Source organism: Passer domesticus, chromosome 11, assembly GCF_036417665.1.
Source record: "Passer domesticus isolate bPasDom1 chromosome 11, bPasDom1.hap1, whole genome shotgun sequence".
Classification (NCBI taxonomy): domain Eukaryota; kingdom Metazoa; phylum Chordata; class Aves; order Passeriformes; family Passeridae; genus Passer; species Passer domesticus.
The window spans coordinates 11,598,778-11,612,184 of NC_087484.1; the positions used below are offsets into that span (position 1 = coordinate 11,598,778).

The following is a 13,407-nucleotide window of genomic DNA, read 5'->3' on the forward strand; positions in this document are numbered from 1 at the left end:
AGCACCACCAGCTGCAAAACTGCCAAACTCCCCATTCCCCTCCACAAACCATTCCTTGGTGTGCCTGGGATATCTGCCAATTCCCTTATAGGACTCGTTCACCCTCCAACCATTTCCTCCATCCTCTCCTATTCCCACCGTCTTCACCATGGCAAATAGGAAATTTCACCTAGAAGCCTAAACCCGTAAGAGTGGGGAAGCCCTGGCTGCCAGCTCTGCGAAAGGACAGGCAGGGAATGTGCTGTGTCTTGAAACCTTGGGCAGCTTGTGCTGCCTGCACTGAGCAGCTCCTGGGAGCTGGGGAGACAGGAAGGAAGGGCAGGTCTTACAGGCTGGATCCTTCCGTGTTTTACAGGGCCATTCTGATTTTGGTGGGATGGTGTTGTGCTCAGTTTTTACCTGCCTACAAAGTGTTCTTTTCCCTGGCTCTTTGGATTATCTTTGGCAGCAGCAGTCCCACAGTGTGGGGAGGTCTGACAGGAAACCCCAGCTGTCTTTTTCTCAATCAGCTCCTTCTTCTACTGCTCATCAAAATTTCCAACTTCACCCCTGTTTGTGCAGTGATTGTTGGCCTTAACCCGAGCAAGCCTGCCAGGTGATTTTTATGCTCCCTTCAAACTCTCAGCCCATTCTCGGATTTCACTCCTTGAGCTGCCACAAAACCACTGAGGGGCTTAAAGAATTACAAAGGCAGCCAGGAGACTTTGACCCACGGAGCTGTGGCCATTCTCTCTTCAGTGACCAAATGTTAATCCCAAAGCCTTCATAAGCATTCTAAAGCACCAGATCAATCTTCCCCCAGCCAGCAGGAAGGCAAAGCCAGGGTCCCTGCAGTGCTGGGGGTCAGGGATGTGAAGAATGAGCTGTGCACCACCTGTGCTTCACCTCCCAGTGTCCTGAGCCACACCATTTCCTTGGCACAAAGCTGATGTGTGCATTGCCCAGGAAGAAAACTGTTCAGGCCAAGTGTGCTTTATTGTCCTTTAGCTGCAGGATCTGCCTTGAGTGTTTGGAAGCAGGTCACCTGCATCCCACCTGTGAGACACAGAACCCTGGCTTGCTTTTCTTACAGGCAGCTGCCTGGCCTGCAGGGACAGCTGAGGGCAGCACAGCTGTGTGTGAGAGGCTGGCTGCTTTTGTCTGCTCTGGACAGCTTGTCCAGGCTTAACCGCAGCCAGCAGCAAAGCACCAGGCAGCCACTGGCACACTCACTCCCTGCCAGCCCCATCAGGGAGGGAATCACTAGAGCTGAAGTGAAAAACTTGTGGCTTGAGAAATAGATGGTTTAGTAGGTAACCAAAAGCTCTGCACTAAAGGAAAGCAAAGGAAGGAATTAATTCACTGCTTTTCTAAACATAAGTTTTACAATGTTCAAAATAACCAAGTCCAGCTTTATTTTTGTTCTACCCTTTATTATTACATCTGAGTAAACATATTGGCTTTAATACAGGAAAACACGTCATAATGAAACTGAAAGTTGTTTTTGAATTCCTGGAAATGGACTTGAAACTTTTTTCATGGTTAAACTCTTTAGGTTATACAGTAACCTAGTTAAGCTTTCTGCTCTCAGAGCTTTCTGTCTGCACACCCTGATAAGGGAGTGCTGTGTGAGGGCAGCATATGGACCTCTCACATCTCTGCTTCATCTTTCAATAAAGAGAACTGGAATTATTTTATCTGAGGAATTGTCTTCTTGTTCTTGAGAGCTGCAACATTTCACAGAATGCAGAAGCTTGCATTTGTACCATGCTTTTCTTTGCAGTCAGGGTGAGGTTGCTCATCATGGGCTGCCTTTCCTTGGAGCCTGGTGGGTGCATTGACAGGATTTGGTGGAACACAGCCCAAACCATAAGGTGAGAGTGTGAGGAGGGGCAGCAGAATCCATCACCTGCTGCATTTTGAGCCTTTGTAGGAGCTACTGGCAAGGCCCAAGACCTGCATTTGTCATGGAATAGAGTCAAGGCTGTTCTTTTCCAGAGACTGGAGACAAATATCCTGGATAATGGTCAGGGGCACGGGCACAGCCTGTCCATAAACAGAGGGGCTTTTGTAGACATTTCAAGCACCTGGATGTGGTGCACATCAGAGGATGAAAACCTGGGCTGATTCAGTGCTGGCCAGGGAAGCCTCAGCATCGTGCAACCTGGTCCCCTTGTCTGTGCTTGTGGGTAGAGTTAACATCAATCTAATCCATCAGCTGTTTGCTGCAAAGTCTTCTGCCTTTACCCGAGGGCATTTGGGATCCCCCTGCAGCATCCTCTGCCATTTCTGGTAGCAACTGACAGACTGGTAGCCAAGGCAGGTTTTAATGATGATCCAGTGGTTGTTGTTCTGCAAGAAAATGTCCAGTGGAGTGACAGAGAGCAGGGTCCTGGCTGTTGCCCATCAGTGGCCTGGAGGACAACTCGGGGATAGAGTCTCCCCATAACGAGGTGATGGCCCCATTTTCTCGCTACCAATATGACATTTTCTGCTTGGCGGGTGGTTTTGGCACCACCCAAGGGGGTGAAGCCTTGCCGCTGCACGGGATGGGTGGTGCCAGACCTGCAGCTGCGGGGCAGGATGGTCTGTGACCCCAGAACGATTGCGTAATCGCCACTAAAAAGCTATTTATTGCGGGTACAGGGGACTTTGAGCCCGGCCCCGGCAGCAGCGGGCCAGGCGCTGAGGTGAGCGGAGCTCGGGGGCTGCGAGCGGGCGATTCCCGCAGGACGCGGCCCCTCCATCCGCACGGGCCGGAGGTGCCCCAGGGCCCGGGCAGGGCTGGGCCCCGCGGGCAGCCCCGGGCAGCCGCGTCCCGGCAGCGGAGCGGCCCCGAGCCGGCTCCGGCCGAGCGGGGCCGCCGCTCCGGCAGCCGCTGCCCTCGGCGCCGCCGCTGACACCCTCCGTGCCTGCGCTGCCGGCAGCTGCCCCTGCACAGCCCTCGCCTCCCCGCTGCGCTCTGCCCTGCGCTCAGCCAGCCCGGCGGAGCCCGCACGGCCCCACCCAGCCACCCCGAGATGGGACAGGACAATTGCAAACCCGAACCCGGCGACCTGATCGAGATATTCCGGCCACTGTGCCAGCACTGGGCGCTCTACCTCGGGGATGGATATGTCATCCACATCACAGGTAAGGTTTGTGCCAACTGGCAAGGTGCTGAGTAGGTGTTGGGATGCACCAGGAGCCCTGTCTCCCTCCATGGGCCCTTGTGTGTGTAGATGTCCTTTCCAGGAGTAGTCAGAAACCCATCTGAGGTCCTGGAGTGGTTAGAGAGGCTCTGCCTGACTGCACTATCTCCGCCTTGGCTTATGCAGATGAAGGAACCTCATCCACTTGGCTTTTCACCTCTTCAGTACACGCCACAAGAGCCAAGGTGAGGAAGCAGCTCCTGGAGAGGGTGGTGGGAAATGATAAATGGCGTGTCAACAACAAGTATGACCGCTCCCGCACTCCTTTCCCTGTGGAGGAGATCATCCGGCGTGCTGAGCTATGCATTGGTGAGGAGGTGCCATATAATCTGATTGCCAGCAACTGTGAGCACTTTGTGACAGAGCTCCGATATGGAGTAGGAGTCTCTGGGCAGGTGAGTGTCCCGGGGTGAGCCCCTGGTGCCTCCCAGAGCCCCTCCTGGCTGCTGGCTGTGAGCTGGGCACTGGGACACAGCCTGCAGCCTGCATGGGGACAGCCCAGTGCCAGGCGTGGGCTCCAAAGCAGCGCTGCCTCCCCAGAGCCCCTGGGCCTGGAGGGTCCCTGTGCTCTGCCTGCAGCCTGCCAGTGCCCTCTGACTGAGTGCCACCTCCTGGGGGCACAAACCTGCCTGTTACCCCTTCTGATAATGGGGTGCCTCTCCCTCACTGATTTATTTACCCTCATTACCCCTGCCTTTTCTAGATTATCATGTGTGGGAGTTGTAAATATAAATGCTCCTCGTGTTTCCAGCCTGTGTTTTGCTTTCCCTTTTATAGGTCCAAAATGCAGCTGCTGGCAGTGCTGCAGCAGCTGTGGGAAGTATCATTCTTGGTGTTGCTGCTGTTGTTGGGATGGCATTGTCCGAGAGCGCATCCAGGCGATAGTGCTACTGATGGGCTGCCAGGAAGGCTCAGAGCAAGGCAGGCAGGGTCCCTGGCCACAGCAGCCACTGGGCAGCTTTTGCTACACGTGCCATGAAGGCTTCCTTGAACAGTGCCACCCTTACTGTAAACATTAAACAATCCTTAATAAAATATCTGCATCACAAACTCATATTGCCCTAAATTTCTCTTTTATCTGAATATTGTTTTGTGTGCAAGTTCAGCAGTCCAGCCTTGCTCCTCCCTGATATCCCATTGTGACAAAAAAGTCAGTGATTTACAGGAATGCTCTAATTTTGCATGATGGTGTTTTGCTCAGTTTTTCCCAGCCCACAAAGTGTATTTTTCCCTGGCTCTTCTGGCTTTCTTTGGGAGCAGCAGACCTCCAAATGTGGGTAGGTCTGACAGGAAAACCCACTGGGGTCTTCCTCACTCAGCTGTTTGTTCCACTGTGCTAGGGAAGTTTTCTCCAACCCCCCTGTAAGTGCAGTGATTGCTGGCATTGGACCTGAACAAGCATGCCAGGTGATTTTTTGCTCCCTTGCAACCCAACTCATTCTAGGATTCTGCTTTGCAGCTGCCAAAAAAAACACTGAGGCTTAAAGAATTGCAAGGGGAACAACAGGACTTTGCCTTCCAGATATGAAGCAAGGTCACTTCAGTGACCAAATGTTGATCCCAAAGTGTGTTCATAGTTCCAACACCAGATCAATCTTCCCCCAGCCAGCAGGAAGGCAAAGCCAGGGTCCCTGCAGTGCTGGGGGTCAGGGATGTGAAGAATGAGCTGTGCAGCACCGGTGCTTCATCTCCCAATGTCCTGAGCCACACCATTTCCTTGGCACAAAGATGATGTGTGCATTGCCCTGCAAGAAAACTGTTCAGGCCAAGTGTGCTTTAATGTCCTTTAGCTGCAGGATCTGCCTTGAGTGTTTGGAAGCAGGTCACCTGCATCCCACCTGTGAGACACAGAACCCTGGCTTGCTTTTCTTACAGGCAGCTGCCTGGCCTGCAGGGACAGCTGAGGGCAGCACAGCTGTGTGTGAGAGGCTGGCTGCTTTTGTCTGCTCTGGACAGCTTAACCCCAGCCAGCAGCAAAGCACCAGGCACCCACTGGCACACTCACTCCCTGCCAGCCCCATCAGGGAGAGAAGCAGAAGGGTTGAAGTGAAAAACTTGAGACTTGACAAAATGATGGTTTAGTAGGAGCATCAAAACCTTTGCAAGCAAGCAAAGAAATATAATTAAATCATTCCTTTTTTTAAATATAAGTTTTTCAATGTTTGAAATAATTCAAGAATTCCCGTTGTTTTTCGGCTGCCCTTTGTTATTACATTCAGAATAATTTTTAGTTTAAATATAGGGAAACATGATATAATCAAACTGAAACTGAAACTACTTCTGGGATTCCTGGAAATGGAATCAAAGCTTTTTTCACAGCTATACCAGTTAGGTGGTTTTGCAGTTGGCAAGGAGTACAGTCAAGGCTGTTCTTTTCCCAAAAGCCAAGACAAATATCCATGTATGTGCTCTGAGACACAGCCAGGACGGCTGCAGCCCCTCCCTACATGGAGGGGCTTCTGTAGGGGTTTCAGCCATGTGAATCTGGTTCCCATCAGAAGATGAAAACTTGGGCTGAAGCTGCAGCATCGTGCAGCTCCGAGCCTGGCTCTGGGGTCTCAGCTCACTCTCTTTACTGTGTTTGCAGCTGGGTTCACACAGATCTAATCCCTGCTTTTTGCTGCAAAGTCGCGTGCATTTGTACGGGGCCATTTCAAATCCCTCTGCAGCATCTTCTACCATTTGTGGCAGCGACTGTTTGAGTGGCCCAAGGCAGGTTTCAATCAGCATCCAGGGGTGGTTGTTCTGCCAGGAAATGTCCTGTGGAATGACAGGGTTAGTGCTGTTGCCCATCACTGGACAAGAGGAGCAGTGGGGGACAGAGGCTCGCTGCAATGAGGCGGCAGCTCGGCTTCCTCGGGCAGAGGATGAGTTTTCCCAATCAACAGGAGTTCTCTGGCACCACGACTGGAAGTGGAGTCTTCTACTGCGTGGGGATGAGTGTGACGGGACAGGCCGGCTTCAGAGCGGCGCTGGCAGTTAGCACGGCAGGAATCACGCAATTTCCTGTGCCATGAGCTTTACAGTGGGAGCAGCGGGCCGGGAGTGAGCGAGGCAGGAGCGGGACAGGCACTGCGCTAAGGAGTGGAGCCTTGCGGGTGCAGGGTGGTGGTGCCAAAAGTGGAGCTCCGGGGCAGAAAAGGCGGTGACCTCAGAACGATTGCGCAATCGCCTCTAAAAACTATTTATTGCGGGAGAAGAAGGGCGGGATCCCGGCCCCGGCAGCAGCGGGCCAGGCGCTGAGGTGAGCGGAGCTCGGGGGCTGCGAGCGGGCGATTCCAGCAGGACGCGGCCCCTCCATCCGCACGGGCCGGAGGTGCCCCAGGGCCCGGGCAGGGCTGGGCCCCGCGGGCAGCCCCGGGCAGCCGCGTCCCGGCAGCGGAGCGGCCCCGAGCCGGCTCCGGCCGAGCGGGGCCGCCGCTCCGGCAGCCGCTGCCCTCGGCGCTGCCGCTGACACCCTCCGTGCCTGCGCTGCCGGCAGCTGCCCCTGCACAGCCCTCGCCTCCCCGCTGCGCTCTGCCCTGCGCTCAGCCAGCCCGGCGGAGCCCGCACGGCCCCACCCAACCACCCCGAGATGGGACAGGACAATTGCAAACCCGAACCCGGCGACCTGATCGAGATCAAACGATCTCCATTTTACCAGCACTGGGCCTTGTACGTGGGGGATGAATATGTCATCCACGTGACAGGTAAGGCTTGGGCTGCCTGGGAAGGTGCTGAGTGGGTGTTGGGATGCCCCAAGAGTGCTGTCTGCCTCCACGGGCCGCGGATGGATGCTGTGTGTGTAGCTGTCTTTTCAAGGAGCGCAGGAAACCCATCTGTGGTCCTGGAGTGGCCAGAGAGGCTCTGCCTGACTGCACTGTCTCCTCCTTGGCTTATGCAGACGAAGGAGCCTCGTCCCTTTCGCTTAGCAGCTCTTCAATTGTCGCCACAAGAGCCAAGGTAAAGAAGCAGCTCCTGACGGTAGTGGTGGAAAATGATGAATGGCGTGTCAACAACAAGTATGACCGCTCCCGCACTCCTCGCCCCGTGGAGGAGATCATCCGGCGTGCTGAGCAATTGGTTGGCAAGGAGGTGTCATATAATGTGCTTTTCAGCAACTGTGAGCACTTTGTGACAGAGCTCCGATACGGAGATGGAGTCTCCGACCAGGTGAGTGTCCCGGGGTGAGCCCCTGGTGCCTCCCCGAGCCCCTCCTGGCTGCTGGCTGTGAGCTGGGCACTGGGACACAGCCTGCAGCCCGCATGGGGACAGCCCAGTGCCAGGCGTGGGCTCCAAAGCAGCGCTGCCTCCCCAGAGCCCCTGGGCCTGGAGGGTCCCTGTGCTCTGCCTGCAGCCTGCCAGTGCCCTCTGACTGAGTGTCACCTCCTGGGGGCACAAACCTGCCAGTTACCCCTTCTGATAATGGGGCACAATAAATCAGTGATTATTCTGCACATAGTCTCTGATTTGTTTACCCTGAGTATCCCTGCCTTATCTTTATTATCCTCCTAGGGGGTTGTAAATATGAGTGCTCCTTATGTGTCCAGCCAATGTTTTTCTTACCCTTTTATAGGCCTTAAATGTAATATTTGGCGCTAATAGAGGTATGATCGGAAGTACTCTACTTGCTGTTGCTGATGCTGTTGGGATAACATCGGTCATGAGCAAACCCATGACGTAGTGCTACTGATGACTGTCAGGCAGAGCTCAGAGCAAGGCAGGAGGATCTTCTGGAAGCTGCGGTCACTGCTCTGCTCTTGCTACTCGTGCCAGCAAGGCTTCCTAGCAACTGTGCCACCCTTCCTGTAAACATCAAATAATCCTTAAATAAATGCCTGAAATATAAACTCATATTTCCCTGAAATTCTCTTTTATTTATTTGAATATAGCGTTGTTTGAAAGTTTAAAAATTCAGCCTTGCTTCTCCCCGCCATCCCAGGAAGGAATAACAAGTTGAGATTGTCACCATTCAAGGTGATCCCCAGCAGCTTTAGCCTGCTTGCCACGTGAGATTTTATTTTATTGTGTGTGATGGTTTTTGTGGTAGTCTGGGAGAAATTGCAAGCAAGTTAGCCATTCCTTCCCCACCCCTCCCCTGGAGTGCTTTGCTGAGCACTGGGGCAGACTTTCCCTCCTGATTTGATCAGGTAGCTCCTGGAGGCTCATTCTGTGTATCATTGAAATAAAAAGGACTGCTGAGGGTTCACTGTGTTCTCCAGCTGAGTCTCGGTGTGTGTGTGTGTGTGTGTGTGTGTGTGTGTGTGTGTGTGTTGTGGTACAAAAGACAGAAGTCGGCTAAGGAAGGCGGGACCCTTCCTGGAAGAGAAAGGAGACCCCTCCTCCCAGAGGGTCATGGCCTCGAAAGTACGGCTCTTTCAGGCAGAGATGTGGAAAGAGGGATCCGAGATGCTCGGCGGAAAGGATCAGCCCGGCCGCCGAGCGCCGGGGGCGGGCGGGCACGGCCGGGCCGGGGAGCGCCGGGGGAGCGGCGGGGAACCCGCGCGGAGCGGCGGCAGCGGCACAGAGCGGGCACAGAGAGCGGGCACAGAGCGGGCACTGAGCGGGCACAGAGCGGGCACAGAGAGCGGGCACAGAGCGGGCACAGAGAGCGGGCACAGAGCGGGCACAGAGCGGGCACAGAGCGGGCACAGAGAGCGGGCACAGAGCGGGCACAGAGAGCGGGCACAGAGCGGGCACACAGCGGGCACAGAGCGGGCACAGAGAGCGGGCACCGGCACAGAGCGGGCACCGGCAGAGATTGGGCACAGAGAGCGGGCACCGGCACAGAGAGCGGGCACAGAGCGGGCACAGAGCGGGCACAGAGAGCGGGCACCGGCACAGAGAGCGGGCACAGAGCGGGCACAGAGAGCGGGCACAGAGCGGGCACAGAGAGCGGGCACCGGCACAGAGCGGGCACCGGCACAGAGCGGGCACAGAGAGCGGGCACAGAGAGCGGGCACCGGCACAGAGCGGGCACAGAGAGCGGGCACTGGCACAGAGCGGGCACCGGCACAGAGCGGGCACAGAGAGCGGGCACAGAGCGGGCACAGAGAGTGGGCACCGGCACAGAGTGGGCACCGGCACAGAGAGCAGCCCAGTCCCGTACAGCGCGCACCGCTGCCCGCGGCACCGCGCGACGGCTCCGCTTCCCCCGAGGGCAGGAGAGCACCACCAGCTGCAAAACTGCCAAACCCCCCATTCCCCTCCCCAAACCATTCCTTGATGTGCCTGGGATATCTGCCAGTTCCCTTATAGGGATCATTCATCCTCCAACCATTTCCTCCATCCTCTCCTACTCCCAGCATCTTCACCATGGCAAATAGGAAATTTCACCTAGAAGCCTAAACCCGTAAGAGTGGGGAAGCCTTGGCTGCCAGCTCTGCAAAAGGACAGGCAGGGAATGTGCTGTGTCTTGAAACCTTGGGCAGCTTGTGCTGCCTGCACTGAGCAGCTCCTGGGAGCTGGGGAGACAGGAAGGAAGGGCAGGTCTTACAGGCTGGATCCTTCCGTGTTTTACAGGGTCATTCTGATTTTGGTGGGATGGTGTTGTGCTCAGTTTTTACCTGCCTACAAAGTGTTCTTTTCCCTGGCTCTTCAGATTATCTTTGGCAGCAGCAGCAGTCCCACAGTGTGGGGAGGTCTGACAGGGAAACCCAGCTGTCTTCTTCTCAATCAGCTCTTTCTTGCACTGTGCTATCAAAATTTCCCACTTCACCCCTGTTTGTGCAGAGCTTGTTGACCTTGAACCTGAGCAAGCCTGCCAGGTGATTTTTGTGATTTCTTGCAACTCACAACCCCTTCTAGGATTCTGTTATTTGAGCTGCCACAAAACCACTGAGGGGCTTAAAGAATTACAAATGCAGCAAGGGATCTTTGACTTTCTAAGCTGTTGCCATCACCACTTCAGTGATCAAATGTTGATTCCAAAGCATTCATGATCATTCTAAAGCACCAGATCAATCTTCCCCCAGCCAGCAGGAAGGCAAAGCCAGGGTCCCTGCAGTGCTGGGGGTCAGGGATGTGAAGAATGAGCTGTGCAGCACCTGTGCTTCATCTCCCAATGTCCTGAGCCACACCATTTCCTTGGCACAAAGCTGATGTGTGCATTGTCCTGCAAGAAAACTGTTCAGGCCAAGTGTGCTTTATTGTCCTTCAGCTGCAGGATCTGCCTTGAGTGTTTGGAAGCAGGTCACCTGCATCCCACCTGTGAGACACAGAACCCTGGCTTGCTTTTCTTACAGGCAGCTGCCTGGCCTGCAGGGACAGCTGAGGGCAGCACAGCTGTGTGTGAGAGGCTGGCTGCTTTTGTCTGCTCTGGACAGCTTGTCCAGGCTTAACCCCAGCCAGCAGCAAAGCACCAGGCAGCCACTGGAACACTCACTCCCTGCCAGCCCCATCAGGAAGAGAAGCAGAAGGGTTGAAGTGAAAAACTTGAGACTTGACAAAAAGATGGTTTATTTGGAGCATCAAAACCTTTGCAAGCAAGCAAAGAAATATAATTAAATCATTCCTTTTCTTAAATATAAGTTTTTCAATGTTTGAAATAATCAAGTCAAGATTTCCTGTTGTTTTTCGGCTGCCCTTTGTTATTACATCCAGAATTACATTTAGTTTAAATACAAGGAAACATGATATAATCAAACTGAAACTGAAACTACTTCTGGGATTCCTGGAAATGGAATCAAAGCTTTTTTCACAGCTATACCAGTTAGGTGGTTTTGCAGTTGGCAATGAGTACAGTCAAGGCTGTTCTTTTCCCAAAAGCCAAGACAAATATCCATGGATGTGCTCTGAGGCACAGCCAGGACGGCTGCAGCCCCTCCCTACATGGAGGGGCTTCTGTAGGGGTTTCAGCCATGTGAATCTGGTTCCCATCAGAAGATGAAAACTTGGGCTGAAGCCGCAGCATCGTGCAGCTCCGAGCCTGGCTCTGGGGTCTCAGCTCACTCTCTTTACTGTGTTTGCAGCTGGGTTCACACAGATCTAATCCCTGCTTTTTGCTGCAAAGTCGTGTGCATTTGTACGGGGCCATTTCAAATCCCTCTGCAGCATCTTCTGTGATTTGTGGCAGCGACTGTTTGAGTGGCCCAAGGCAGGTTTCAATCAGCATCCAGGGGTGGTTGTTCTGCCAGGAAATGTCCTGTGGAATGACAGGGTTAGTGCTGTTGCCCATCACAGGACGGGAGGAGCAGCGGGGGACAGAGGCTCGCTGCAATGAGGCGGCAGCTCGGCTTCCTCGGGTGCAAGAGGAGAGTTTCCAATCAACAGGAGTTCTCTGGCACCACGACTGGAAGTGGAGTCTTCTACTGCGTGGAGGGTCGAGTCTGATGGGACGGGCCGGCTTCAGAGTGGCGCTGGCAGAGAGCCCGGCATGATTAACGCAATTTCCTCTGCCATGAGCTTTATAATGGGAGCAGTGGGCTGGGATCCCGGCCCCGGCAGCAGCGGGCCAGGCGCTGAGGTGAGCGGAGCTCGGGGGCTGCGAGCGGGCGATTCCCGCAGGACGCGGCCCCTCCATCCGCACGGGCCGGAGGTGCCCCAGGGCCCGGGCAGGGCTGGGCCCCGCGGGCAGCCCCGGGCAGCCGCGTCCCGGCAGCGGAGCGGCCCCGAGCCGGCTCCGGCCGAGCGGGGCCGCCGCTCCGGCAGCCGCTGCCCTCGGCGCCGCCGCTGACACCCTCCGTGCCTGCGCTGCCGGCAGCTGCCCCTGCACAGCCCTCGCCTCCCCGCTGCGCTCTGCCCTGCGCTCAGCCAGCCCGGCGGAGCCCGCACGGCCCCACCCAACCACCCCGAGATGGCACAAGGCGGGCGCGACCCCCGGCCCGGGGACCTGATCGAGATCAAACGTCCACTGTACCAGCACTGGGCGATCTACGTGGGGGATGGCTATGTCATCCACGTGACAGGTAAGGCTGGTGGCGCCTGGTAAGGTGCTGAGTGGGTGCTGGCATGCCCCGGGAGTCCTGTCTCCCTCCATGGGCTGGGGGTGGACTCTGTGTGTAGATGACCTTTCCAGGAGGAGTCAGAAACCCATCTGAGGTCCTGGAGTGGCTAGAGAGGATCTGCCTGACTGCACTGTCTCCTCCTTGGCTTATGCAGATGAAGGAGCCTCATCCATTACCCTTAGCAGCTCTTCCATATGCGCCACAAGGGCCAAGGTGAAGAAGGAGCTCCTGATGGAAGTGGTGAAAAATCACAAATGGCATGTCAACAACAAGTATGACCGCTCCCGCACTCCTCGCCCCGTGGAGGAGATCATCCGGCGTGCTGAGCAATGGGTTGGCAAGGAGGTGCCATATGATGTGCTTAACAGAAACTGTGAGCACTTTGTGACAGAGCTCCGATATGGAGAAGCAGTCTCTCACCAGGTGAGTGTCCCGGGGTGAGCCCCTGGTGCCTCCCAGAGCCCCTCCTGGCTGCTGGCTGTGAGCTGGGCACTGGGACACAGCCTGCAGCCTGCATGGGGACAGCCCAGTGCCAGGCGTGGGCTCCAAAGCAGCGCTGCCTCCCCAGAGCCCCTGGGCCTGGAGGGTCCCTGTGCTCTGCCTGCAGCCTGCCAGTGCCCTCTGACTGAGTGCCACCTCCTGGGGGCACAAACCTGCCTGTTACCCCTTCTGATAATGGGGCACATGCCTCTCACTGATTTACTTACCCTCATTATCCCTGCCTTTTCTATATTATCAAGCTAGGGGGTTGTAAATATGAGTGCTCCTTATGTTTCCAGCCTGCTTTTTGCTTTCACTTTTATAGGCCAAAAAAGCTGTAGTTGGTGGTGCTTCAGCCATCGTAGGAACTACTCTTCTTGGTGTTGCTGCTCTTGCTGGGATTGCATTGTCAGGGAGCAAATCCAAGACATAGTGCTACTGATGGCTGTGAGACAGAGCTCAGAGCAAGGCAGGAGGATCTTCTGGAAGCTGCGGTCACTGCTCAGCTCTTGCTACTCGTGCCAGCAAGGGTTTCTAGCAAATGTGCCACCTTTTCTGTAAACATCAAATAATCCTTAATTAAATGTCTGAAATCCAAACTACTATTTTCCAGACATTCTCTTTTATCTATTTGAATATAGTGTTGTTTGAAAGTTTAAAAATTCAGCCTTGCTTCTCCCTGCCATCCCAGGAAGGAATAACAAGTTGAGATTGTCACCATTCAAGGTGATCCCCAGCAGCTTTAGCCTGCTTGCCACGTGAGATTTTATTTTATTGTGTGTGATGGTTTTTCTGGTAGTCTGGGAGAAATTGCAAGCAAGTTGTCCTTTCCT

General features: G+C 54.8%; 3 protein-coding genes across 4 annotated transcripts; all 3 read left to right on the forward strand.

Moving 5' to 3' along the window:
* Positions 1-2,622: 2,622 nt before the first annotated feature.
* LOC135278847 (phospholipase A and acyltransferase 1-like) lies at positions 2,623-4,685 on the forward strand. Of its 2 annotated transcripts, XM_064385686.1 has the most exons (4): positions 2,623-3,111; positions 3,297-3,355; positions 3,449-3,565; positions 3,948-4,685. In XM_064385686.1, the coding sequence occupies exons 1-4, from the start codon at positions 3,000-3,002 to the stop codon at positions 4,053-4,055; spliced, it is 396 nt and encodes a 131-aa protein (XP_064241756.1). In that variant the 5' UTR covers positions 2,623-2,999; the 3' UTR covers positions 4,056-4,685. The 2 variants fall into 2 exon arrangements, with proteins under 2 accessions (XP_064241756.1, XP_064241755.1); XM_064385685.1 differs by having other exon boundaries at positions 3,297-3,565; positions 3,948-4,684.
* A 1,515-nt stretch (positions 4,686-6,200) lies between these two features.
* On the forward strand, positions 6,201-8,003 carry LOC135278412 (phospholipase A and acyltransferase 1-like). Its single transcript, XM_064384933.1, has 4 exons — positions 6,201-6,414; positions 6,652-6,859; positions 7,054-7,322; positions 7,726-8,003. The coding sequence occupies exons 2-4, from the start codon at positions 6,745-6,747 to the stop codon at positions 7,831-7,833; spliced, it is 492 nt and encodes a 163-aa protein (XP_064241003.1). The 5' UTR covers positions 6,201-6,414; positions 6,652-6,744; the 3' UTR covers positions 7,834-8,003.
* Positions 8,004-11,576: 3,573 nt separating this feature from the next.
* Positions 11,577-13,176, forward strand: LOC135278849 (phospholipase A and acyltransferase 1-like). The gene is made up of 3 exons (XM_064385688.1): positions 11,577-12,055; positions 12,249-12,517; positions 12,900-13,176. Exons 1-3 carry the CDS (start codon positions 11,944-11,946, stop codon positions 13,005-13,007), a joined length of 489 nt encoding a protein of 162 aa, XP_064241758.1. The 5' UTR covers positions 11,577-11,943; the 3' UTR covers positions 13,008-13,176.
* The last annotated feature ends 231 nt before the right edge of the window (positions 13,177-13,407 follow it).